Source organism: Truncatella angustata (assembly GCF_020726525.1).
Source record: "Truncatella angustata strain MPI-SDFR-AT-0073 chromosome Unknown BKA67scaffold_3, whole genome shotgun sequence".
Classification (NCBI taxonomy): domain Eukaryota; kingdom Fungi; phylum Ascomycota; class Sordariomycetes; order Amphisphaeriales; family Sporocadaceae; genus Truncatella; species Truncatella angustata.
Genome location: NW_025763383.1, coordinates 1,517,586 through 1,541,448, shown reverse-complemented (window position 1 = coordinate 1,541,448; position 23,863 = coordinate 1,517,586). Strand labels below are relative to the sequence as shown.

At 49.0% G+C, this 23,863-nt stretch overlaps 7 protein-coding genes across 7 annotated transcripts; 3 read left to right on the top strand and 4 right to left on the bottom strand.

Moving 5' to 3' along the window:
- Positions 1–3,026: 3,026 nt before the first annotated feature.
- Positions 3,027–4,205, top strand: BKA67DRAFT_534312 (secretory lipase-domain-containing protein; the record flags this gene model as incomplete). The annotated part of the gene is made up of 3 exons (XM_046099845.1): positions 3,027–3,406; positions 3,539–3,599; positions 3,882–4,205. The coding sequence occupies 3 exons, from the start codon at positions 3,027–3,029 to the stop codon at positions 4,203–4,205; spliced, it is 765 nt and encodes a 254-aa protein (XP_045959649.1).
- Positions 4,206–4,373: 168 nt separating this feature from the next.
- On the bottom strand, positions 4,374–5,971 carry BKA67DRAFT_560533 (uncharacterized protein). Its single transcript, XM_046102464.1, has 3 exons — positions 5,949–5,971; positions 4,768–5,866; positions 4,374–4,676 (listed from the first exon to the last, which is right to left on the bottom strand). The coding sequence occupies exons 2-3, from the start codon at positions 5,498–5,500 to the stop codon at positions 4,489–4,491; spliced, it is 921 nt and encodes a 306-aa protein (XP_045959648.1). The 5' UTR covers positions 5,501–5,866; positions 5,949–5,971; the 3' UTR covers positions 4,374–4,488.
- Positions 5,741–7,140, top strand: BKA67DRAFT_235138 (uncharacterized protein). The gene is made up of 3 exons (XM_046095654.1): positions 5,741–6,006; positions 6,065–6,317; positions 6,375–7,140. Exons 1-3 carry the CDS (start codon positions 5,980–5,982, stop codon positions 7,040–7,042), a joined length of 948 nt encoding a protein of 315 aa, XP_045959647.1. The 5' UTR covers positions 5,741–5,979; the 3' UTR covers positions 7,043–7,140.
- Positions 7,141–11,726: 4,586 nt separating this feature from the next.
- BKA67DRAFT_591766 (uncharacterized protein) lies at positions 11,727–11,993 on the top strand (the record flags this gene model as incomplete). The annotated part of the gene is made up of 1 exon (XM_046104761.1): positions 11,727–11,993. One exon carries the CDS (start codon positions 11,727–11,729, stop codon positions 11,991–11,993), a length of 267 nt encoding a protein of 88 aa, XP_045959646.1.
- Positions 11,994–16,014: 4,021 nt separating this feature from the next.
- Positions 16,015–17,480, bottom strand: BKA67DRAFT_591765 (O-methyltransferase-domain-containing protein; the record flags this gene model as incomplete). The annotated part of the gene is made up of 3 exons (XM_046104760.1): positions 16,015–16,548; positions 16,606–17,178; positions 17,232–17,480. The coding sequence occupies 3 exons, from the start codon at positions 17,478–17,480 to the stop codon at positions 16,015–16,017; spliced, it is 1,356 nt and encodes a 451-aa protein (XP_045959645.1).
- Positions 17,481–19,129: 1,649 nt separating this feature from the next.
- On the bottom strand, positions 19,130–19,905 carry BKA67DRAFT_657324 (uncharacterized protein; the record flags this gene model as incomplete). Its single annotated transcript, XM_046107094.1, has 3 exons — positions 19,130–19,222; positions 19,275–19,679; positions 19,756–19,905. 3 exons carry the CDS (start codon positions 19,903–19,905, stop codon positions 19,130–19,132), a joined length of 648 nt encoding a protein of 215 aa, XP_045959644.1.
- Positions 19,906–21,856: 1,951 nt separating this feature from the next.
- On the bottom strand, positions 21,857–23,428 carry BKA67DRAFT_591764 (eukaryotic and archaeal DNA primase, large subunit-domain-containing protein; the record flags this gene model as incomplete). The annotated part of the gene is made up of 2 exons (XM_046104759.1): positions 21,857–22,031; positions 22,092–23,428. The coding sequence occupies 2 exons, from the start codon at positions 23,426–23,428 to the stop codon at positions 21,857–21,859; spliced, it is 1,512 nt and encodes a 503-aa protein (XP_045959643.1).
- Positions 23,429–23,863: the final 435 nt, after the last annotated feature.

Below are 23,863 nucleotides of genomic sequence, written 5' to 3'. Positions count from 1 at the left end.
GGTAGACAACTTTGAAAGGTTGATACAAGACTGCTGCAAAGGCAGAAGCAGTACCAAAGTCTTAGGAAGATTTGATAGAAGGGATTTCCTAGCTTGTATTATATTGTAAAAAAGGAGGAGCTCGATCTCGTGACAAGTAATGTGCAGCAAATACCATACTGGAGCTCAGTCAGTAGTTAAATCGTGCCGGGAGGCATGCCACTCTGGGTCCAGCCTGAATGGGCTGCTTTATATATGCTGCTTGACAATAGCCAAGGTGCTAATGCGCAGTGATACTTCAGGCTTTAAGGTTTACCAGAAGCTTAGCTTAAACCCTAAGTTGCAGCTCAGTAATTCGCTGATGCTAAGGAAGTGTAGTCCGAGAGTTCGAGATAGAATGCCAGCATTGGCGTTTCTAGACTGAGAGGATTGGCGGCCGCCGGGCCTCAATCCTAGGACCGGCGACCAGGTCATGCTAAGCTTTTGAGCCATGAACATCTCGCATATAACACAGGACTGCTCAGAGCTGCTTGTTAGGATTGCTATGTTTCCGATCACTTAAAGAAGCGACAATTTTCCTTTGCCAGTAACAGATTGGGACGACTAGGAAGAAAATATACTCCGTAATCGATAGGGAGTTTGCCCAGTACTGTGGCTAGGGAGCTCAAACACGTCGAAGCCTCTCTTCGGAGCCGCTCAAATGCCCGATGTTCCCCGTGGGCGTAAATTGGTGGCATATGTACGCTGACTATACCCATCAGAAAGTAAACCTTATATTCTTTGCATTTTGTTCTGCGATCTTTTGGCCATGATATTCGATCTTCCACAAGGGATCCGCACAGTACATATATTTCGAAGGTCGCGAACCGGGGTTCCTGTTATTATGAACCTCTTGCCCAAGTGCCATTTTGTCGCCAAAACGCTGGCATTTCGAGTAGAGGAAGCTACTCATAACGTCGTAACGAGCTCTTAGAGTGTCCAAGCATGCGTCAAGCATCTACTATATTGAATAGCAGGTTTGCATATTGATTGAACGATATCATCTTCGCAAACATCGGCCAGATAAAAGTAGCACTTCTTAGCTTCCTGAAATCACCAGAACATCAAATTAATGCTTGCATCTGCAAGTTGTGCACTATTAGTTTTGTCGAAGCAGCATGTATCAACTCTAAATTATTCAAAGCCATCTCGTTAAGCCTGCCTACCACAAAACAAGGTCTTGCAATAACCAAGAGAAGTAAGTTTCGAGCGTCGCTATATGTTCGCAAATGTCTGTTAGCTCTTTTGGTCAAATACACCGGCTTGGGGTGCGTAGAGCTTGGAGCTGTCCCCTTTTAGGTCTGCGGTGTGGCCGGTTGTCTTTGAAAATGTGTGGCACGCTGGACATACGGCAGCTGCCGCACTCTGGTTGCTCTCGATCCCACCGGCTGTTCTTGGCCCGGCCTAGAATCAAGGCGGTTTGTACATAGCTGTTCTACAAAATCAATTTCACTAGATACATAAATCGCACAAATGCCAGTCCCGCCTCTTGACATGGTGTCAATCTTGAACTCCTTGTGATATGAAGCTCCTGTAGTGAAAAAGGGCACGGAGTCGGACTTATTTTAGCCAGAAGCCTTGGTCAGCGACACTACGATCAAACACAAGCCGACCTGCTACATCTTAAACCATGCGTTCTGCTCCCCTATAGGACATTATTGTCGTTGAATGGCAATATACGTTTGCGGAAAGAAGCCCGAATATGTGATATGCAAAGTAGGGTTCGGGAAGGATTCGAATGGCATATCATCTCAGAAATAGCCAACATCACCAATCGTAATTACCACCTGGCATACACTGAAGCGTATGACCCCGTGCGGGTGATATAATACGGACCAATTATCTTGCGTGTAGCACAAATATGAAACCAATTTTCGCCCTGCGAACGCCACATTATTGCAAGGACAAAAAGCCCCCCTACAGCCTTATATCGGTGAGGTAGCCAATGTCGCATGCTAGCCCTAATCCAAAGTACAACATTTAGAGCATCACATACTCTACAGCGCCCGTCTTTCCCTTTCTGTTAATACCAAATATGGGACAATATGCAGTAGCCCCCCACTGTTGTTTATACTACATCATATCATAAAGTGGAGGAAGCAAGGTGGAAAAAGGGAACGTAGCAGAGCCCGTAAGCTCTGGCGCCTCTTCCGTTTTTACCAACGGGATGAATGAGAAGCATCGTTCATGGAACGCCAATTTCGTCAAGATATCGTCGGAGGCCAAGACTAGTTAACTGGCAAAATTTAGATGCTGAATATTACAACGTAATCCTTATTGCTCTCACGATAATTCAATTATGGCGCTACTAACGCTTACTTTAAGCACTGGGTCGGATCAATTGCTGATTCTTAAGCGAGGACTCCTAGTATACGGCCTAGCCCGACTATGAAGCATCTCCTAGAAATGTGCTTCATGTTTGCACTGTCCTAGGCGGCCCAGTCGTCTTCAACAATGCCTCTGCGACCTATCGTATTCTATAACTGTGCTACTGGTTCTTCATACCAGCCAACTTGAGCAGTTACGCAAGTACTCCCGGTTTTTTCTTTCTTCTTTTCTTTTCTTTTCTTTTATTTTTGATTATTATTTCTTTTTTAATATTTTATTCCATGATGTGGACTTTCATATGCTTCGAGTATCTAACTATTTCTTCATTGATCAGATCGCTGCTTATTCCCAAGAAAGATTTCATCGCGTCTTCCGGACACAATGCCTTGATTTCTTACGAGATTGCCTATAAGTCGCCCAGCATCAACTGGGGGCCCTCATACCACATCTACCAGTCTCCATTCACAAACCCGTACGGCATCCCCACCGACCATGAAAGATCGACGTAATGCTATGCTACGGCTGGTTCGTCACTACCCCTGATTTTGAAGGGCCCCGCGCTGCCTTTGGCGCCACCATCCTTGCCGGCAGGCCAGCCTCGATGGCGTTGGTGCTGTGCTCTCCCTGACTGGCACCGCCTACTTTTTACTACCAGCAGCGCAGAAAAACTCGAGTACACAATGTGGGGCTATAGTGGCGGCTCGCTCGCTCGCTCGAAAGCTGCTGAGCTGCAGATTCAATTTGCCCCTGAGCTGTTAACGGGCTTCGTGGGTGCCGCATTGGGCGGCCTGGTGGACAACCTCAAAGCCTTTTACACCGTCACTAACAAGACACCTTACACGGGGAACCTTGCCCTCTCCATGATGGGTATTATGAGCGAATTCCCAATGGTCGACACCTATCTGCGTAGCCGCGTTAAAACTAAAGGCTCGCACAATGCCATCGCCTTTCTCAAGGGCCGTGAGATGGATTCACGACTGTATTTCTACGCCTATTGGGGCCAGAATATCTATGGTTACTTTGTTGGCGGTCAAGCTTACCTTGAGGGGTCACAAGCTTTGTATGAAATCGAAAAAGGGCGAGTGGAAGCTCGGTTATCACGGCGCCCGGTGATCCCACTCTTCGTCTGAAAGGCAGTTGGGAATGAGACGATGCCCATTGCCAATATGGATGAGCATATAGCTCACTACAGGCGGTATGATGTCAACGCGCAACACGAGCGCAGCACGGTCTGTGGCCAGGTTTCTGAGATAGTGAGTGGCCAAGACCATGCGATAGAGTGGTTGGCTGGCATCTTTGACGGCTCGCATAGCACTGCGGACCTACGTGTCAAGATTCACGATGTTATTGTGGACACATATAGACCACCTGGTTTCTGAAGTGATACACACACGTTGGTGGTAATGTTGGTATAGCAGGCCGACTGGTACAATACCTTGGCTGCCGTCTGGTGCAAGGCCGGGAACAGCAGGTCGTGAGTTTCGGTCCCTAGCGATCTATACCTCCAACATTGCTATGTAAAATGGGGCGTGCAGCTAGTGGAAACGGGACTTGGTGAGCCAGTGGCAAAACTGAGTCCCAGTACTGGCACCAGTGTGAACGACGTCCCGGCCGAAATCCCGACAGCTGGAGAGTCTAATTACTGTGATGGTGATATTACTATTGTCGGGCCCTCTATTCAAGTTGTGGTTGCTGATGATGTGGAGGTGTTCCCAGACTTGCTCCGTTCCGGAAAATCCCAGCATGTCCAGGTACCGACATCAGGCGTCCCTTTCGGATCTGTTTCCACAGCTTGGCGGCCCGAATCCGAAGAGCGCGAGTGTCTCGACAACTTATTTCACGATACATATGCTTTTTGATCACCGTTTCTTTCCCCGTAGCCCACACGATAGTGTTGCCATACATCCTGTTCCTACTGCCAGTATATCAGGCAGTCGAGGTATCCGAGTGGTTTGCCACAGATGAGCAACAGAGAGATGCACAGGTGGGTGTGCACGTCGAATTTCTTCAATAAAATCATCTCGGAGTTCCTCTGAAAAGCATCATCTTTTATTTATCTCTTGATTAAAACGAGTGGCAGGGCCTGCATCTAATCCAGCTCCCTAATCTGTGCTACAATATTAGCCAACTCAATCGTACTATTTACTCAAGCTTATCAAGCTTTTCGCGCCACCCGACGAGATCCATAGTAAAGAGGTGCTTGTCTTTAGCGATCCTCTCCTGTTTCTGTGCAAGTTCCTCAGCATCCCAGTTTGCCGCGACGAATTTCCCGTCCAGGAGCTTGGCCTCGTCGCTGACTATCCAATTGAAGAAATCACCACTGAGAGTAGCTAGATCGAACTTTAGCACAGATTCAAGCCTCACAAAACAGTGTCGCAAAAACTTGAATGGAACATCATTCTTGGAAACGCAGCGACTCACCATCATCAAAGGGGATATCCTTAACACTTTCTCCAAATTTCTCGCTCATAGTTGTGTTGATCAAACCAGGGTGAAATTGAATGACTCTGACGCCATTACCAAGCTCTGCCATCTCACCCTTGAATAAATCGAACACCTTTGTCGCACCAGCCTTGGAGCCGCGGTAGGCAGAGTAGCCTGACATGTAAGGGATGTGGATAGAAGACGAGCTGGTATGCACCACAATGCCGTCCCTCGCAGCATGAGGAACATAAGCACGAAGGAGATTGAAGTTTCCCTTGATGTTAATCTCAAACGTTTGCCACCAGTCCACCGGATCCGCCTCAGTGATGGATGTCAGGTGAGGCATATAGCCTGCGTTGGCGCCAAGGATATCAATCTTCGACCCAGTGCTTATAGTAAAGGAGCCAAAAGCGGTGAGAACAGTATCAGTGTCCCTTATATCGACAATGTAGATAAAGACGTTAGTGTCGGGGGATATCTCGTTGATCGAAGACTTCGTCTGAAGAAGAGTCGATTCGGTACGACCGAGGAGTCCCAGCGCAGAGATTCCGGACTTCGCGAGAGAGATGGCAATGGAGTATCCGATTCCTCCATATCCGGCACCGCTCACGATGGCCGTTTTGCCCTTTGTCGACAGTTCCGGTCGAGTTGGGTTGATGAAGGGGTAAGTTGTGCTGTGATATTTAGCCGTAGGCCACTGGAAAAAGCCCGTGGTATCAAATTCGGCCATTTTGTAAGGATTTTGCTGAGACGTTGCCACGAAAAATATAACTGAGTGATATCTATTCAAGCTTATTTTTCATATGAAAGCTTTCCTTCTTTTATAAGTGATTGTCGCCGACTGCATCGACTCCAAACATTCAAAGCAATACCCCGAGAAGGAATTCATGTTTGTCAGCCCCCCAAAAAAAAGTTGCCGGACTAGGCCCGCTATCATATTGAACACGGTAAGTATCTGGCTCCTGTTCATAATTAGAAGCGTCCTGTTCGGTCGGATATTTCGACAATTTTTGGTGGTGTTAGTGATGTTACGTGAACGGGGGGACCCGAAGCCCGTGACGGACTCCGCTCGGTGCATCGTTATGACTCTGTGGGGCTGCAGGCACTCAAAATTAGCTGACAAATGCTCACGACAAACATCCTGTCACGTAACTACATGAGACGTGATAGACACACACCTGCAATTGAATTCTAAAGCCAATACGGAACATGGAGAATGCGGAGCAGGAACTCAAGGTTTGTGTCGACCCGTGGAAATCATACTCAAAAGAAGTGGAGCTGATATGGGCTATAGCGCCGGCGTGAAAGAGGTCGGGTAGCGCAGGCAGCATTGCGCAAACGGCAAGCAAAGGCGGCACAGGAGATCCAACATGAGAATGGGCAATTGAGAGAAGCACTCAGCGCTATTACCAATGTTGCTTGTCGTGACGATCGAAGCGACCTTCTGGCTGTCATAAGGCAAGCTGCCGACGCTTCTGGGATAGACACCAGCCACCTTGAATTATCGAATTCCTCCTCATCAAAGGGCGAATCGGAAACCGACTATGGTGACTCTTTCCAAACTAGTTTTCCAATGGGGCAACAACTCACTATTACTCACCAAGCCAATCATGGCAGTAAACCTGTCTTCAAAGCTACAAGGTGCATGATGTGGCTAAACCCTATGCGCTATATGCGTATTAACGATCCACCAGAAGATATCATCCCATATCTAGGGCCTGCCGCGAATACACTGGCTGGGAAACTCTTTTGGGCTGTCCTGGAACATGCCATATCAAATTGTCATCACGTGCATCATCCGACTGCTCACGGGACGTTGCACCGTAACCCTTCCTTCAAACGAATGGTAGAACATACAACTGCATTAGGGGACGTTAGCGACGACTTCATGAGAGCTATGATCGAAGCCCGGCTGGAATACCGTAAATTGGGGTTCATAAGTGCTGAGTATGCCAGTGCTGCGGAACCCGACGCTGGAAGGGTAATGAGGCGCAAGGTTGTTGAGGACTATATGAAGCGAGGAGAAAATGCAGACGTCTGGTTGAATCCCATGGCTGTAGAGGCGCGCGCCAGGGAGATACTGGGTTCTCATGGCTTCACAAAGCTGAAACATGCGGCAGAAAGTCCCAACAACAATGCTCAGCACACAATTTTATCGAGCGCAGTAAACAAACTCATAGAACATTATATGTGCTTTGGGGATGGGCCCAGGTGGAACATTGAGGTTGTGGATGGAACATTTACTAAGTGGAGGCCGGAAACAACAAAATAGGGTAGAGAATCTCAAATAAGCGTACGACGGAATTTATATTTCCTAATTGATGCCTCTATCTTCAACAGTTAGATCAACCTACCAAACGAATACTCACACGGAACTGGCATACCAAAACACCGGTCACATGAACGCAAGTTTTCAGACAGCTTAAGGCAGCATATTGATTAAATAACCGTTGTGCTTTGTTAGAGGCATGGGATTGAATTGTGATACCTACCTTGTAAGGCTATGTCAGTCCATTATACAAATCGGTATAGGAGTATGGCGCCAGTCTCCATTGTTTCAGGCAGTCTACTCCTTCAAACACGATACTTTCTGTATACCGAACTGCGTAGTAGTGTCAATGGATAAAATCACATAGTTAATGGGCTTCTTAAGCTTTCAGTAGGACGAATATAAGTCGCCAATTGAATATCTAGATTCTATTCGGCCCTAACGGTCTCCAGCTGTTGCGATTTGCAGCGCTCCAACTTCTGAAAGCCAAAGAATAAGTCATAAGCGTAAAATCTGCTACTTGCTAACAAACATATTCTTGAATGAGAGAATGGGCAGTGTTGATAGTCGCATTTCCTCACCATTCCATTCACAGTGGGGTGATCGGCAAGATAACCTTGGTGGATAACGACTGCGTCTTCAGCAACCTCCGTTTCTAGTTTAAACATGACACGCTGAAAGCTGATATTTTCCAACAGTGGGCCTCGAAACATGTGATTACCGAAATATGACCTGACCACAGCTAACTTGTCGTGCGAGCGATTGGCCAAGTACATATTGTGACCACCAACGATATGACACTGCGCAGACTTGAGAAGATACTTAATGAGGCCGATCGCCAAGCGACAAAATGGAGCATTGCGTGAACGATGACACATGCAGAAGTGGTGATGAGACCTCGGAAATATCACATTAGTCCGAGCAACTAGGAAAGTCAATGATAGTGATTGGACGACCTCTAGTTTGGAGATGGTGATCCGGAGTACTGTGGTAGAACCACAGCTTTAAAACGCCCGATTCGTTCGGAATCGTTGCCCGCATGCCCGCTGATGCAACTGACTCACGAACGGAGGCCTTCTTGACCAACAGCCGAATAAGCTTTCGGAATTCCAGGCAGCGTCAATTTAAAGTCGGCCGATTACCGTGACCCGAGTACCGAACGATTGGAAGCGAAAGTTTCTGCGGATCAGTGAGGCCTGTTGCTAATTAACTATGTACAGGCGAAGCCGAAGTTGATCAAATGTCAAACTGCCAAGGGACTGATTGACTAGACATGAGTCCGACGCAGCCGCGAAAGTTTCCTTGAACAATGTCTATATTGGTGTCGGGCACCTGAACTGACGAGCCGATTGGTTGCTAGACTTGCCATGGTCGTAATGACTTCTGCCGACTATACCACAATGCGAACAGTAGTCTAATCCATTGATGGTGTAGTAGTAGACTTGCGATATGAATACAGCCTCTAACATCTCAAAGACCAATGAGCGAGTTGCTATTTGAGTTGACGGGCTCGACCTAGGCGGATTCTACCACTTTCTAGAATGAGTACTCGTTTGGCGAATGGAAATCTCATTTGAACTAAACAACTAAAGTGAGGCTTATGATTGTGGTTAAGACCCTGGATTTTGACTGACCGAGTCTGGAACAAAGCATTGGCCAAGTGTTCAGGAGAATATTGGAGCCTCGAGCCCATATTAGTGAGACCGAGTGCCTCAGGAGATAACGATACTGGGTAAGGGGTCACCTGCCGGCCTACGACCGTTGCTGACAGCTGAAGCTAATTCATTAGCGACCAGAAAAGTAAGGCGGGAAATGCTTGGGTCTAGCCGAAGATCGCCAGGGACCAACTGGACCAATTGAGCTGATTATACCAGCAGACCAAAAGAAAAAAAGAAAAAAAAGGAGAAAAAAAAAAGAAGAAAAAAAGAGGGCCCCAGCTTCTAAGGCAAGCATCGATATACCATGCCCAGACATGTCGAACTTGGGTAAGGTTTAGCTTTGCAAGTGGTAACCCATAGAAACCCGTCCGGCTGGACCGGCTCGTGCGAAGGTCCCGAGGGCAGTACTACTACAATATGGTACAGTACAGTTGTCCACGGGACACTTGAGCTAAAACGATGCGATGAGTGTGTGGATTTTCAAGTGTCAGCAGTTACGGGAGGAACCGTAACGATCGTTTGCCCAGGGCGTACGATCGTAGTGGGATCGCAAGATCAAACCTTCGGCATACTGCACTTGGTATGATAGCTCATTGGTGATAATAAGTTGTGACTGAACATAGAGTAATTGCTCAGGATCTCCAAACGGTAGTCTTCTGTAAGGCCATTCATGATGCCGTAGCTACCGTGCCAGGCTGCCTAGACGCCAGTCCGGGGTGTGCACAGCTGACTGCTGATAGATAGACCTTGCAGGGCTTAATCATGCCCTGCCCAGAGTATGATGGTGATTGAGGTCTAGCCCTTCGGTCATTGTCAATCTTTACGAAAAGAGGATTGATGAAAGCTTGGCTTCATATGTATGCTCCTGGGACCTCGGACCAGATGTCATGTGTTGGCCAGGCCGGTCGAAACAGCTTCGAGAACACGCTGATCCGGGGGCGTTGGCACGAAAGACAACACGCCAGTACCCACAGGTTACCTGATTGCCGGGCTCAACGCCTTGGTTTTGTGCGCTGATCATTGCCGGCACAGCTCTGCTACGGCCAGTGAACACTGGCGGACAAAACGGGTGACGAATTTTTGTGCAATGATGGAAGGGCGCTCGAAAGAGCACGTATGTACGAAAGTTCAGACCTGTTGATCGTGGTCCAGGTCTTGGTTGTCATTAGCCAGGCGACCAACCCCAGTTTCAAAAGCACTGTACGCAGCGGAACTGAGAATCAAAGAGAACTGAGACGTCACACTTGTCATTTGAGGGTGACCTGCTCTGAAGAGCTGAGCAGCTGGGGTGACCTAGAAATTATAGTATCATTGCAAGAACTGGAAGTTTGTTCTGAAGCTTAAAAAATTGGGCTACGTTGAGCGTCCGGCTGTATTTGAAGCGCTGGGCGCAATGACCTGCAAATTAGTTCACGGTCAATATGTGTAGCCTTCAAAAGTACAGGATGTCTGTTTTGGAACTCCAATTGTGGACATTGTGTGAAATGCGACTTGCTGGTGGAATATTGACCATGACTGCCTGCTACTGACGACTTCATGTGTCAGTAACTTTCCGTCCAATGGATGATCTTCAGTGGGTTAATATGGCGGCGTGACAGCGCGATACTTTTCCAGTTGCCTAGAGCCTTAGCAGGCCTAAAGGAAACCGTTTTTGCCACTGTACGATAAAACACACGCCTGGATCGAGATTTCAGTGCCGCAATCTTACGCTATGACTGATATGGGGTCAAGCTTGTGTGCTTTCCTTCCAATTGTATCACCAAACATGTCTGAAATACAGCGTTCTAACTGGTTAAATATGGGCTTCGACGCCAATGGCCACGCATGTCGTTTCGCACCGCAGATAGACATTGGCTGTGAATCGAGTATCAGGTCTGAATCGCAATGCATTGGCTTCGAATTGTCAGATTGGCCGACATGCAGGTTTAATGAGAATCCGATCACGATCCTCGTCGAAATCTTTTCAACGTATGGATCACAAAACCCTATCTAGCTTGCTTTTAGAACCATTTGAAGACGAACTGATATGTAATAAGCATTCGTGTCAATGGGATGGACACATGCGACCACCCATGCGAGGCATGGTGTTTCCGTAGTCGCTTTCTCGTCGCAGATTTCCCTCCGGAGTACCCAATCTTTTCACAGCATCTAAGGTTTCGCGATAAGTGTTTGTCGCAATTTTAGACTAGAATGCTCATCCGATCTGGAGATCGTGATTGCTCGGAAGGAGAAGCAAATTGGCTACCATAGTTTAAAACCATTCACATTTCCATAAGAGCTTCTTCATGCCGCCCCTATCTCAACCGCATTCTAGTCTTCATCAATTCATCCTCAAGTTGAAGTTTACACCTCAGGATCCATTCACACCATTCCCATCTCCCACGAATAATTACTGTCAAACAACCATTAATCAAACGGATTCAAACATTTTATCTCCACTTTGAACAGTAATCCAGAAAAGTGCGTGAACTTTACGGTACATAGTGGGCCGCCACTTTTCATCTCGCCTGTTTCGCTGTTCCCCGCCCAGCATCAAAACAGGACTGACCTTGTCTCGGCTGGGATTTGTGCCATTACGCCACGCAGGCCGCCCAGAGCAGCCCAGTCAAGCCGGCCCCCACCTCAATAAACTCATTTGAGCCAATATTCGAGCCCGACGGATCCGCTGCACATTTACAAAGTGACTGTGTACTTGGCTGCAGGTTCCTTTTCTCTGGTGTGTTGCGTCGCGTTGCAGTCCCCCATCTGTATGCGACACACCTGTGGCTCCACCCTGCCAAAGTTAAATCTCCAGTTTTCTATATCTGGTCGCCAGCATATTTACAACCCAGACCCTCCCATCAAACAAACCCTCATCAAAAGGACCCTTCCGGAACTCATCCCCCTGGCACATTAGCTTCCACTCCCAATTGCAATCAAGGTCTTAAGATCCGGGAACTCCATCTCCATTGCACTCTGAACTTCCGTTGGACCCCCTTATATCTTATATGCCGCCGCAACATCTCGAGATAATCTCGCCTTACTTTACAATGGCTTCCCGACCATCCAAAAAGCTTCACTACTCCAGCTCATCGTCAACCTCGTCCGACTCTGATGCATCATCAAGTTCATTCTACCGTCACAGCATGGATTCCGTCACTAGGCCAGTTGCCTCAGTCGAGGTGCTACGCTGTCTCAGATGTGCACGCTCAGTAGAGACGACCTCAACAGACGACCCAGCTACTCAAGGCATGGTTCGCATCGGGCACAACATCTACTATTGCACAAGGTGCGCGAAAATGGTCGGCTACAAGTGAACTCGCACCAGTTCTGCCACTGTATAAACTCTGGCAATCATCACGAACTTTTACAACACACAACCGTGGATTCATGCCATCTCGCATTGTCACTACCATCGTCGCATACAACAATGGATGCACTCCATGCTAGAGACTCTGATCGACACATTGATCCCAACACTCATATTCCATTCTGGATCCTGCAGAGATAGGCATAAAGTTAGAAGGGCTCGGCATGCCCGATCATGGTACGATGTTTCCATTTTCGAAACTTAGAGCCGCGCACACGCCAGCACCGGCGCGAGGCTTAGCTTGAGCTTCTGAACTTAAGGTTCAGAAGACGCTTGGCAGGATAAAGGACCTTACTACTATTGGGATCTTGAATCTCTTCGGTGCTATGTCCATGCCATCCAAAAAATCCCATTGAAAAGGCTCAGTGGTTGATAACCGGGCAATTGCAGGCTGGAGGATTCGACACAGTCACTTACGCTACATGCAGCGGCGCTACTTCAAAGCATGGATCGGATGGCACTGGGGTCCCTAAATCGTCCCCTTGCGCTGCAGTATTCTCCGTAAACTCGGTCACCGGCTGCACTTGGTCAAGCAATACGAATGGCATGATCAATCGCAGGAAACATGACAGTGCATAGTTCTCCGAACAATCCAGATTCTTCCGACTTCTGTCCCGGGTCTTGGTCCGGGCAATGGATGTGACGATGTTATTGGGCTCAGGTGTCCAGGGCTGGGTCTAGAAGACTTGACGTCATTTCGCATATGTCACAACCAATTGGAGAGAGTTATCTCCGGAGGACCCCCGCCGAGACCATTTAGCCCTAGAGGCCAAGAGCTGAGGGGCTGCTTGATACAAGCCTCTGACGTTATTTGTATGCCTGGCCAAATAGCATAACGGGGCCACTTGGTAAATTAATATCGAGCCTCGGCCTCGAGATTGGTCTGAGCTATGGGAAGGCGTTTACCATGAAGTTCACCTTGTGTGCATGTACAACTTGCATGAGAGAAAGGGTGGACAAATAACAAACAAATGGAGTTGTGCTTTTGTACAAATCGTTGATGTTGAATTGCTTGCGATACACATTGCATTTTATCCATAGCGTTCACATAGTACCAATTACAAGCAACTTTGAACTTGCAATCAATGATCTTCCACATTGTGATGATGTAAATCAATTGATGTTGATCGCCCGAAGCATTTTCGCATGAACTAGTAACAAAATCAACAACAGTATTGTAAACACCACTAGCACTCATCAAATCAAACCGACTACTTCCAAGTATAGTATAGAAAAGATGGTCTCGTCAGCGATAAGCGAGCGACTAAATTTAAACCTCAGTTCAGAGGTCAACGAGCAACACTGCCCCAACGTTGAGTTACATGACATTGTCGCTGGCCAAGTAAACCGTTGTAACGGGTAGGAGGTTGCACACACAAGGAGGCTTAGCCTTCTCGCAACCCTACTATCTCGATTAGGTTCATGGATTCTAACCTTAGCAACGTATAGCGGCACCTATGTAATGATAATCAATCAACGATGCCCGCCACGGCAAACAGCCCCAAGCTCTGAGCAGGCACTTCAATGTGAAGTACCCTACGTCTTTTTGTACAACCTGCAATAACACAAATTGAATATCTTACAGCAACAGCCGGTCGTCATAGTTGCAAGCATAGCGCTGCCAGACTACCCGTTTTTGTTGTGGGCATGTATTGGAATTCGTAGAATTTCTCAGAGAGCCCCACTTACCTACCGTCCACTGTCCCAAACAACAAAACTCTCCCTTTCACGAGCATATTAGCTGTATGTGACTACATACGATCCCTTCCCACGAAAAGCAGGGTCGAGACAAAGAAAGACGGGGGTCTCCACTCAAAGGTGATTTCCGAGGAAGCTTGACCATTCAGCAACCCCAGGCTGGCCTGTACGACGTTGCATTCAGAAATCAGGGTCTAGGTCACTGCCCGACGTCGTCATACCCGCGAGACCCTGATTAGGATACCCTCATTTGCAGACTTCCACCAAAGTGCCGCGGGCGGTGCCGAGCAACCGTTTTGGCAAGTCTGTTGGTTCGAGGTGGTCTAGAATCTAGATTCTGACATAGCGTCTGACCCCTACCTAGACTATCCTTTACCCACCGTTTGCACGTTATAGGTGCTGATTGCAATTATGCTTGGCTACCAGACACATTACCTAACAATAAACAGAGCAATGAAACAAAATGAGCATTTCTTACATAGATGCAGACTTTTCTTTTACTTTCTGACATATGGAGACCGTAGCGCTAATCCACTCCGCAATATCTCCAGCTTTCTCGGCATCTTTCTATTAAGATTCCCCCCTGTTTTGACTGCTGCAAATTCCGCGCTTACGAGCGTTTTCCGCCAATGACTACGCAGGTACGCAATGTTGATAGGCTCAAAGGCCATGCGGCCATTGGCCGCAATGATTTGTTTCGTAACAAGCTGCATGCGTCATTTATAATTTTGAAGTGTTGCTAGCCTAAGCGAAGATATCTACACTACTATGCATTCCTAGTGGTGCCGTTCCAACGGATGCGCTAAGCTGCGACAACCACGTATCCATTCCGTCTAAGCCGCGAGAAACGGCAGCGCAAATCGCGTACGGGTCAGATCTATACGCGTGGGCGCGATGATCTATACCTCATCTGTCTCCCAAGCTTGTGCATGTTGACCTGGCGGTCTGTTTTTAGTTGATAGAGACTCTAATCTTTCGGTCACACTTTCTCACGCATCGGTGGTCTTCGATTCTCGCAGGAGAAGAAACCCCCCGCCCCCCATGAGAGCGGGTAATAATGGGTCATGACATCGATCGGATTTCTGTATGGTCATCGACTAAAGGATCAGCGAAATATCTGGAACCGTCGCGGCGGCGTGGAAAGCATGGAATAATCATGGGGCACGATGCGAATAGCTTCGCATACACTACAGCCCAGCGCTGCCATCCCCGGAGATACCTCCGGGTCTTATTTCAGCTCACCGTGCCCTCGGCCAAATGTGGATACGGTTCGATACACTAGGAACGTGTCCAATCAGACACTGTCCAAGTATCGAAAGGTACGCACGCTGAAAGTTCGGAAAGGTTCGGATATCTAAATGAGAATGTTGCATCTACAGTACTGTCGGCATTATTATACCGCTGTGTCATGGGTAGATTCCGTCAGTGACGGTCACAACGCATGTGGCATATTCAGCTCCGCCACACCTGGCGCACACATGATTGGTTTGACCGGCAATTACGGATAGGTTGGTAGGACACTCTTCCCTGTCGCATTTTTTCGTCGTTTATTGACGTTTGAGGTCACGCGATATCAACGCAACAACACTATACTCCCGCATAAGCGTCCGGTGTTGTCTCCGTTGCTTCCGTCAGAGTATCCATCAAAGGCCGACTGACTGATCACAATCCGATACTTGCGTGAATCACAGTGTCGTGCTTCGTGCCTTTGGACATTACTCATTCGCTACTTCGCGTTTCTGCTCGGTTTTAACACATGTACTTCTTTAGTCAGTATCTCATCAATGAATAGCATACCGTTACTACTGTCGTCCTGGTCCTTCGCTAGAAGTCGTCGTCATCCTGAACGCAACATCGCACCATTACATGGTCGACTTGTGTGACCGGTGTACCCATTAACAAAGCAGCCTTACAGCCTTATGACTCGAAGCCGGCAATCCGCGCGTTGTGTGGATCTGTCAGCGATTCTCGAACACCACTAGCTCGAGAAAGAGCCATAACAATGGCCATAGCTTATTCTGTTGTATGCTGGGTCATGCGATCCAGGCCAGTTGCTATACTCCGTTGGACTAGTTTCACAACTCTATGGAAATCCGATTCATGGTCTGTCGGCGACTTTTAGGGTGCCTACAAATGCGCAAGTTATCATCAGTCCACTGTTTTCGAGTGGTCAGCCGCCTAGCATACGTCACAAATAAGGTGAAAGCATACGGCTTGTAGAATAGCCACGAGTGGCAGAGTCTGTTTAGATAAGCAGAGCTTGTGCGGAACTACTTGTCATCCCAAGAGGCTTCGACTATACCGAAGAAACCGCTTGGTGCCACCTTTGTTGCTCTAACGTTGAACCGCGGATCTGCAATATCAAAGATCGACTTCCAAGCACTGATAGGTCTCTCTTTTCCGTTGAACATGGCCATCAGTCTTAGATCTGTCGCGGTTCCATACTGCTTCGAAGACAGGGGAATAGCCTCTGTGGCTTCGCTGTTCTCTTCGCCGGCGCCGCCAATATATTCGATCAAAATAACCTTGGCACCCGGTTTCATAGCTGGAATCAGGTTCCGCAGAACTTGAGCACACTCGGCATCTGGCCAGTCATGCAAGATCATCTTCAACAGATAAATGTCTGCGGTGACCGGCTGAACGTTGAAGAAGGAATGCTCCACAAAACGGACTCGGTCTGACAAGTCCTGAGGCAGAGCCGCTTCGAACGCCGGCCCGGCATGCTTCAAGTCCTGAACCGTCACAGACATGCCTGGAAACTGTCGAGCAAGACGAATCGCATCGCTACCCGCGGAACCACCGACCTAAGGTTATAATTCAGCATAGGGAAGAGAGTCTGGTCCACGATCTAGTTGACTTACATCAACGACGGAAATTTGACCTTCAGAAGGCCACTCATACGAGTCCAACACGACATTCTCGAGGTGGAACAAGTCGTTCAGATAGCGCATGAACTCCACAAAATTACGTTGCCGCCAACCCTGCTTGTCCCCTTCGCCGTCGTTCTCTAGGAGCTCCCACGAGTTCTTGAAGTCTCCAAGCTGGCTTCTGCCATAAAGCAGCGCGAATGATGTCTCGTCCATCTTCTGCGAGAGGCCGGGCTGACCAGAGCTGAAGCGACGCAAAGCTTCGTTCAGGACCATCATTGGCGCACCTGAGTCGCCGAGAATCGATGATACCAGAGCTCTGAGACCGGAGGCTTGCGCCAAGGCTGCGGAGCGCGAGGTATGCTCGATGCGCGACGCTCCAGAGCCGTCGCGGGTCTCGGCGAACAGTCGCATGGTGATGGCATGTTGCAGGATTCTGTATACCACGTCTCTTGGAAGCGCTACTTTGGCGGCCACTTCTTCATAGGAAGCGGAGCCGCTCAGGGGCACGGCAGACCAGAAGTCGAAAGAGTTTAGGACGTTCAGTGCCGCCGCATTCGGTATAGCCTAACCAAACGTCAAACTTACTCTCCGCATCAAGACATTCACAAACACCTTACCGAGTGAACGTAATTGAACACGCTCTCACTAGGACCCTGGGCTAAATACCACAGGTCGTTCAGGTTGTCCAGCAGCTCTTGGCGAACCATAAAAATATTAGGCGGCAAGTTCGGATATCTTGTCGGGCTGTCCGCGGCGAACGATGCAGCCGGGACCTTCTCTTCGTCGAGGTATCCATTCAAAGCCTCAGAGAGCTCTGAGATCTTGGCCGCAAGAGATCTCAGCGTCGGTTGACTTGAAGCCGCCATGATAATATCGTCGGCTCAACGGCAAACGCTGTAAATGGTTTATCTGATATGCAAAGGCTCAAACTGGAGGCAAAGCAAAAATATGTACTGGCAAGTAAGCTGGGCATTATACGCCTCTGCAGCAGTGTCAGACCATTCTTAAAGTACCAGTCCCCCGCCCGCGGTCGGCTGCAGAGCACCTCGTAAACCCCTCAACCACACAATGAGGACTACTTGGCATACGTGTTCGGCGGGCAAGATGGAGTCCCGGTTGACTTGGCAGCACGGATCTGATAAGATTATCTCCGTGTTTGCAGAAGCGCTCCGTTGATAGGGCCTTGGGGAAACCCCGCTTTGATACCACCTGCACCACATTTTAGGATTTCAGGATAACTTGGCATGTGTAATGAAAAGAAATGTTTCGGGAGGCGTCATATAAGATAAACCTTTCAAGCAAACTGCTCCCGAGCCCTGAAAACTGAAGCCAGTATCCGGTGTGAAGCTAATCTTCAGCGCCAAGCCGGTCGCAACGGTGCAGTGCCTGTTAGGCGTAAGTCCAGCACTCGCACTTCTGCTCATTATGGTGAGGAATTGAGAACATTGATTTAGAGTCCGAGTTAAGCTTACACAGGCCCCATTTCAGGGGGACCCGCAGCAACCAGTCTCCACTAACAACCAATATGGTGGGATTGCACATCGTCAGATGTTTCGTTGCCAGCCCATATGGACCATCTGCCAATGTAGTGATCCCTCGGCACGTTGTTTTATTGATGGCTCCGCAGCCCACCTCTACGACTACACGCCATTACGCCAAGCTCCGAATTTTATCTTGCTTCCCACCTATCATACTACCCCAACCGCTGTGTAAGTGCCTAGCTGCAATAACGAGCTTCATAGCATGGCACGCATATAGCTGCATGAACTTAACCATAGATGGAAGTCGATGTTGTCTGAGTTGCACAAGGTCCTGTCATGATGTCATTCATTTTTCCATGCTGAGACAAGAAAATGGCGGCCGGCATTGTTATATCATCGACAAAAAGCCAATACCCATTACAGTTCGTGAGAAAGAAGGTGGTAGGTTTTAGATTCATATGGTCCAACAAAGGCCTTCAGCCAAGGACTCCCTACGTAGGTTACGATCGCCACATTAACTTGTTCCGGCAAGTGCCAGCGAATGAAGTCATTCACACAGTGGCTAGAGGACCGACGTCGGACCATGGTTCGATGTAAGTTCATAATATGTCTCTGCCAAGTGAGATTTGCGCGGCATTTGGTACCAGTTGTATTCTGGATAGAGCTACAAGGCTTGGGCTCTTCCTGTAATATAACCGTAACGTTGTTTAACAACTTGATGTCCCGAATACATCCGCATAGCGCTACTTATGTTACCAGTACTCTAGTAAGGTATTTCCGAAGTGTCCAATGTCTTCCTCGGCAGTTCCCAGCGCGAGCCGACCACAAAGTTTCTCTAGCCCCCTCAGTATTGACTGCGCGCTCTCGACAAAGATGTTGAAATGTTATGGGAGTATGGCAAGATTAGTCAGGTGCGCAAGTGTGTCTACACGGAGACCAGTAGGATTGTCGGCATGGCGCAATGAGAAGTATCCTGGCGGGAGGCGAGGAGGACCATAGAGAGGAGCCAGCAAATACTCCCTAGCTGCTGCCTCTCACTCGCCCGTGGAGTCCACAGTCAATGACGCTTGGGCGACCATAAATACAGTCAAAGTCAACACGAGCACAGAGGAAAACGTGACCGCGAGCTGTAACACTTTAGTCATGAACATGATCTTGAACAGGCTGGGAGCGTCTCACCCTGGCATCATCGTCCCACCAGCTCTCGGTTTCGGGGTCCTTGAAGGGCCCCCATTCGGTGCTCATCCAAACGAGGACAGTGATACCACCGATCATGCAGATGACCGCGGCCGTAAGAAGCGCCGTGCTCGCCTGCCATGCGTACACCTGGCCCCTCCGGGGTCGAACGCGGCCGTCTCTGTGCACACCGCCGGCCATGCATCTCCTGATGTACGCCAACCCGTCACGGTGCGCGCTGAGGCGGTGCAGGCGCAGGGTCTGCTGCGCGGCGATGAGGACGGAGAAGAGCGCAAACAGGATCCCGCAGAACCAAAACGCCCGCACTGACCACGGCTGGCGCTTCCCGTTGGATAGGACGCTTGGCCAGCTACCCGTGCTGGTCAAAACCCCGGCGAGAAGAGCGCCCTACTTTGGGGCAGTTCTGGTGAGTCGGGAGTTCTTTTCTCGACCAAGGGGATTAGGGCAGGTAAGCGAGACTTACCACCACGCCGATGAAGTTGAGCTCCTGGAGCTTATGGTCGCGCCATTTCTCAGTCAGGCGATCTCGCTCCTGAGCATCATCCTCGTTCAGCAGCGCCGACAATGTACTGTGCGTAGTCTGGCTTGGGGCGACGAGCCCGCTTCGGAGCATGTTGATGAATATCATCCCACCCTAGATATCAAAGTTTAACACACCATGCAGTATAGACCGGATAACGACGCGGGAATTCCTCTTACACCGGCGTTGGCTTGTCGTTTGCGTGTTAGTGTATTGACTTGGTCACCCGCATTGGACCTCAGCAGGGGAACTTGGTCGCTCATTTCTCGAAACCGCTTGCGCAAGTGTCAAGAAAAGTGTTCTGCAGAATATGGCTTGTCGAGACTAGGACTCAAGCTGCATTGCCATGACCATGGTTAGAGTTTCTTCAAGTAGTTGCATTTTCTCCACATGACGTCGCATGCCGGGGCTGGGGAAATGCGGGGTGCATGTATAAGGGCAGGTATTGCATTACTCGTTGTGCACCATGTTTAGCTGTGTTCCCGAGGTACTTGGGGAGGTTTTATTCTTCCCATCTATTCTTACTAAATAGAGTAATGTCATGTCTAGCATTTCATGTTGGTTTCAGGTTGTTATGAGTTATGAGCGGAAGCTCTTTCTATAGAGGGCTATGTTACGCTCCATATTATTCTGTGGTGGAGATAGCGATTAACACACTATACCCCACGCATTGAAGCCACGCCCGAATCTCTCCTTATCACCAGCACTAATCAGTACAACCTACAACCTACAATAGTTAATTCTTGCCTGTTTTCGATTTTCGTCTGGATTCATTCGAAGAGCAACAGCTGCCGCAGGTGTTGGTGTTGGTGTAGGCGTCCGAGGAATATAAACAGCAGCGGCTTCGGCCTGGGTAGGAAGCAATCTGAGTTCTGGAGTAGATGACTCTGGGACAGAAATCTTTCGACGTTTTGGGCTTGGCGCTTTATCTACATCGTCTTGCGGTCTTTTTCTGGCATTTTGTGGTCGTGTCTTTCAAAGTAGTCGTTGCCCCAAGAAATTGTTGGTTTAGGTTCATTTTCTAGTATTACAATGCGGAGCAGGTTTTATAGATCTCAGATACTTGTGAAAGAGATTCTACATTTGTTTCGTTTGATTTCAGATTTAATAAGTGATGCAATTGGCATGTAGAAGAAGTCATCGCTCAGCCTGAGTGATGGTAAAATGGCCAATGGGCAGTGGGAGAGTGTTGAGTGGTCAATCAAGACTGTTCCATGAGTATTTTACAGCTCAAGTACAAAAAGATGTAGAACGGGCTGTACGCATGTTTGCTTGGATTTCAATCACTTACACACTGGGGCACTCTCTGGAAGCTGCTTATCGTTCAGAATTTGTCGCTCTTCGCCCCTTCGTAGACGGAAGCACTCGGGTTTGAGCTGAGATGATTCGATGCAATTATGTCTACCCCGAGGCCCCAACACAGACACCATAGGTAATTCAAGACCACCAACAGCAAATAATTAGCAAGAAAAAGCCCAGCCTCGGTGCCAAGCTCTAGTGCCGCGTATTTGCATTCCTCATTTGTATTTTCCCAAGAATCAGCCCACGCTGATGTAAGAGGTCTGGACCGTGGTGTCGGAAGCTGGGGGATCCGTGCCAAGATCCACCCGAAAAATCATGATAGCTTGCGAGACTATAGTATAGCGTCCATCCTAGCGCACCCGCTGGCTCGGGATGAAGTTGTCACAACCATTCATTCCGCTCCTCGGTGACGTCTTTGCGCAGCGGGTAGGGCGGTCAGGGTGTTGAGTTGGACACAAGTTGACGCAAGGGGTTTTCTGACAATATCCTGGATAGTGTCACATTACATAGCATGCTAATTTCATCGAAATCATATGATACCCTTCTTGCAGCGAGCTAAATAGCAAACGGCGCCAAACTACCTGCACCTGCCGTCCCGTGACGGATACAGGTTCCGTTTCCTGAGCAATCCGTACTCATGCCGTCCAACCTAACGCCAATGTTCTGATGCCGTTACGAATCGTTACACAACCCGTAAATTCCACCTTCCATATCCTCACCGTATGTTCCGGTCACAGACGGGCTAGCCTTCCATCTTGACATCCTCGCTATTAGTCGTGTCCTTGCCCAAGTTCTTAAGAAGGTAGCTTCGCTTGAAATATTCGTTGGGATGAACAATGGTGTCGAGCTGAGCTGTGGTCATGATGCTTTCGTCCTTGGCACGCTTGATTTCGTTTTTGTGGACATGTTCAAACACACTAGGCATTGTTAGTATAACGATATTATAGTTTGGGTTAACAGTAGGGTCGGCAACTCACCGATTACAAGCCATGTGAAACTTCTGTGCCTGTTTGTCCTGTTTGACACCCTGGAGCACTGCCCTATCTGAGATGCCGACAGCTTGAAGTAATGCTGTCAAGTTGTCTTCGTTGAAGTGACGGTAGGGGCAGCCGTGCGCTTCACCCGGGCCAGGCGGGTGCTCGGTCAAGATCTTTTGACACGAGTACGGCGAGTAACCGCCTCCGCGGCGATTTGAGTCTCCACCGACATCACCATACGAGTGTCGCACGTTGTATCTGTAGTCTTTGTTGAACTGGTCGTCTGTAAGCTTGCTGAAAGACGTCCTCCAGAATACCAGGCACTCTTCCAAGTTCAGGCCGATTCCCTTCAAGAAAAGGGTATACTGTAGACGGCCAAAATGCTTGAGATGAGCGTCCCGGCGTAGTGACCTGTGCAGGTTCTGCATGCAGAGTGGGAAGCTGGCGGAGAGCTTGTCGACGTTCTTTGCGGATATATCGGCGCCAGGCACCGAGGACGTGCTGCTGCTGTAGGATGCATCCGGCGTGATAAAGTTCTTGGAGAGGTGATCCAGGATGGGCGTGAGTCGGTCGTCTTCGTCCAGCCTGGGCAGCGCCCTCGCTGTGAGTTCCAAGGCACGCTCGAGTCGCCCGGTATATTCGGCCACCACCATGCTTGTCTGCTCCCGCGCAGGCACAAATGCTTTGCCAGCCCTGAGAAGCACCCTTCTCGACTCGACTAGATCGGGCACGCGCTCCCAGTCGACTTTGAACCAGCTCTCTTCGTCCTGGGGCGATTTGCGGCTTTCGGCCAGAGCCCTCAACTCGTCGGCATACCTGTTCCGCTCCTCGGTGGTGATTTCTTCCCAATCAAGGTTCAGACTTTGTACGAACTCTTTTCGGTCTTTCAAGTTCTCGTCGTTGAACCTCAGTCTGAATAGCATGGTCTCGACGCGACTGAACCTCCTCCTCAGATCCTCTGTGGAGGCGAATGCCAAGCGCAGGATGAAATGGCTATAATGATCTTTTTGTCTTTGGCTTGCCAACTGGGTGCTATTGGTCGTGTTGGTGTCAAGAGGCAGGTACTTTTCCAGCAACGGCTTCATGTGGTCAGCTGTGTCCTTGACGCTTTTGTTGCGGAAGGAACAGGCCTCGAGCTCAGCTAGGATTCGCAGGCGGTCGATGGCCCATTGCTCGAACTGCTCGAGGGTGATGTCGGCGGTGGGAGGCACGGCGTAGAAGTTCAGTCGATGCGGGTAAGTTGTGTCCTTGTACGCTGGGTCGGCAAATTGCTTCTTGCGATGGTCGAGATTCGCGCGCCGTTTCGGGTCGATGCGATTATAATCTGAACGCAACATTATGGGCAATAGAGTATTCCGCACCACTGTCGGTTTGATTGATTCAGATGCTCCCGCCTCGAATGGGTGTTCAATTGCAACCACTCGTGGTTATGGGCAACGGATCTTGGATCGTGCTGCTTGGATCTTGCTGCTTGGTGGGAGGGATGGATTGTTTAATTGAATTTGGAAGGCGCGTCTAGACAAGAGAGACGAGACGCGTCGCGACTCCCCGAAGTGGACGGACTTATAAGTGATGTGCAAGATGGCCCAATTAAAACGATGCTGTATCGGAAGAGACTAACTTGGCTTAGCCTAGCTTGAGCTAGTAGGGCTGCCTCTAGCTCTCCAGTATTTCGCACAGCACTTGTAACTCTCGCCTCCTCCCACTCCTCCTATGACACTTGACTTCTTCATACTGCACCATCATGCACCGCGGAAGTCTAGCGGAAAGGA

Coding starts and splice junctions, on each gene's coding strand:
- BKA67DRAFT_560533 (XM_046102464.1), bottom strand. CDS start 5,500: ATGGCCGAATTTGATACCACGGGCTTTTTCCAGTGGCCTACGGCTAAA. Junction 4,677..4,767: donor GGATATCCCCTTTGATGATG/GTGAGTCGCTGC, acceptor AGTTCGATCTAG/CTACTCTCAGTGGTGATTTC.
- BKA67DRAFT_235138 (XM_046095654.1), top strand. CDS start 5,980: ATGGAGAATGCGGAGCAGGAACTCAAG. Junction 6,007..6,064: donor ATGCGGAGCAGGAACTCAAG/GTTTGTGTCGAC, acceptor TATGGGCTATAG/CGCCGGCGTGAAAGAGGTCG. Junction 6,318..6,374: donor CGAATCGGAAACCGACTATG/GTGACTCTTTCC, acceptor TTACTCACCAAG/CCAATCATGGCAGTAAACCT.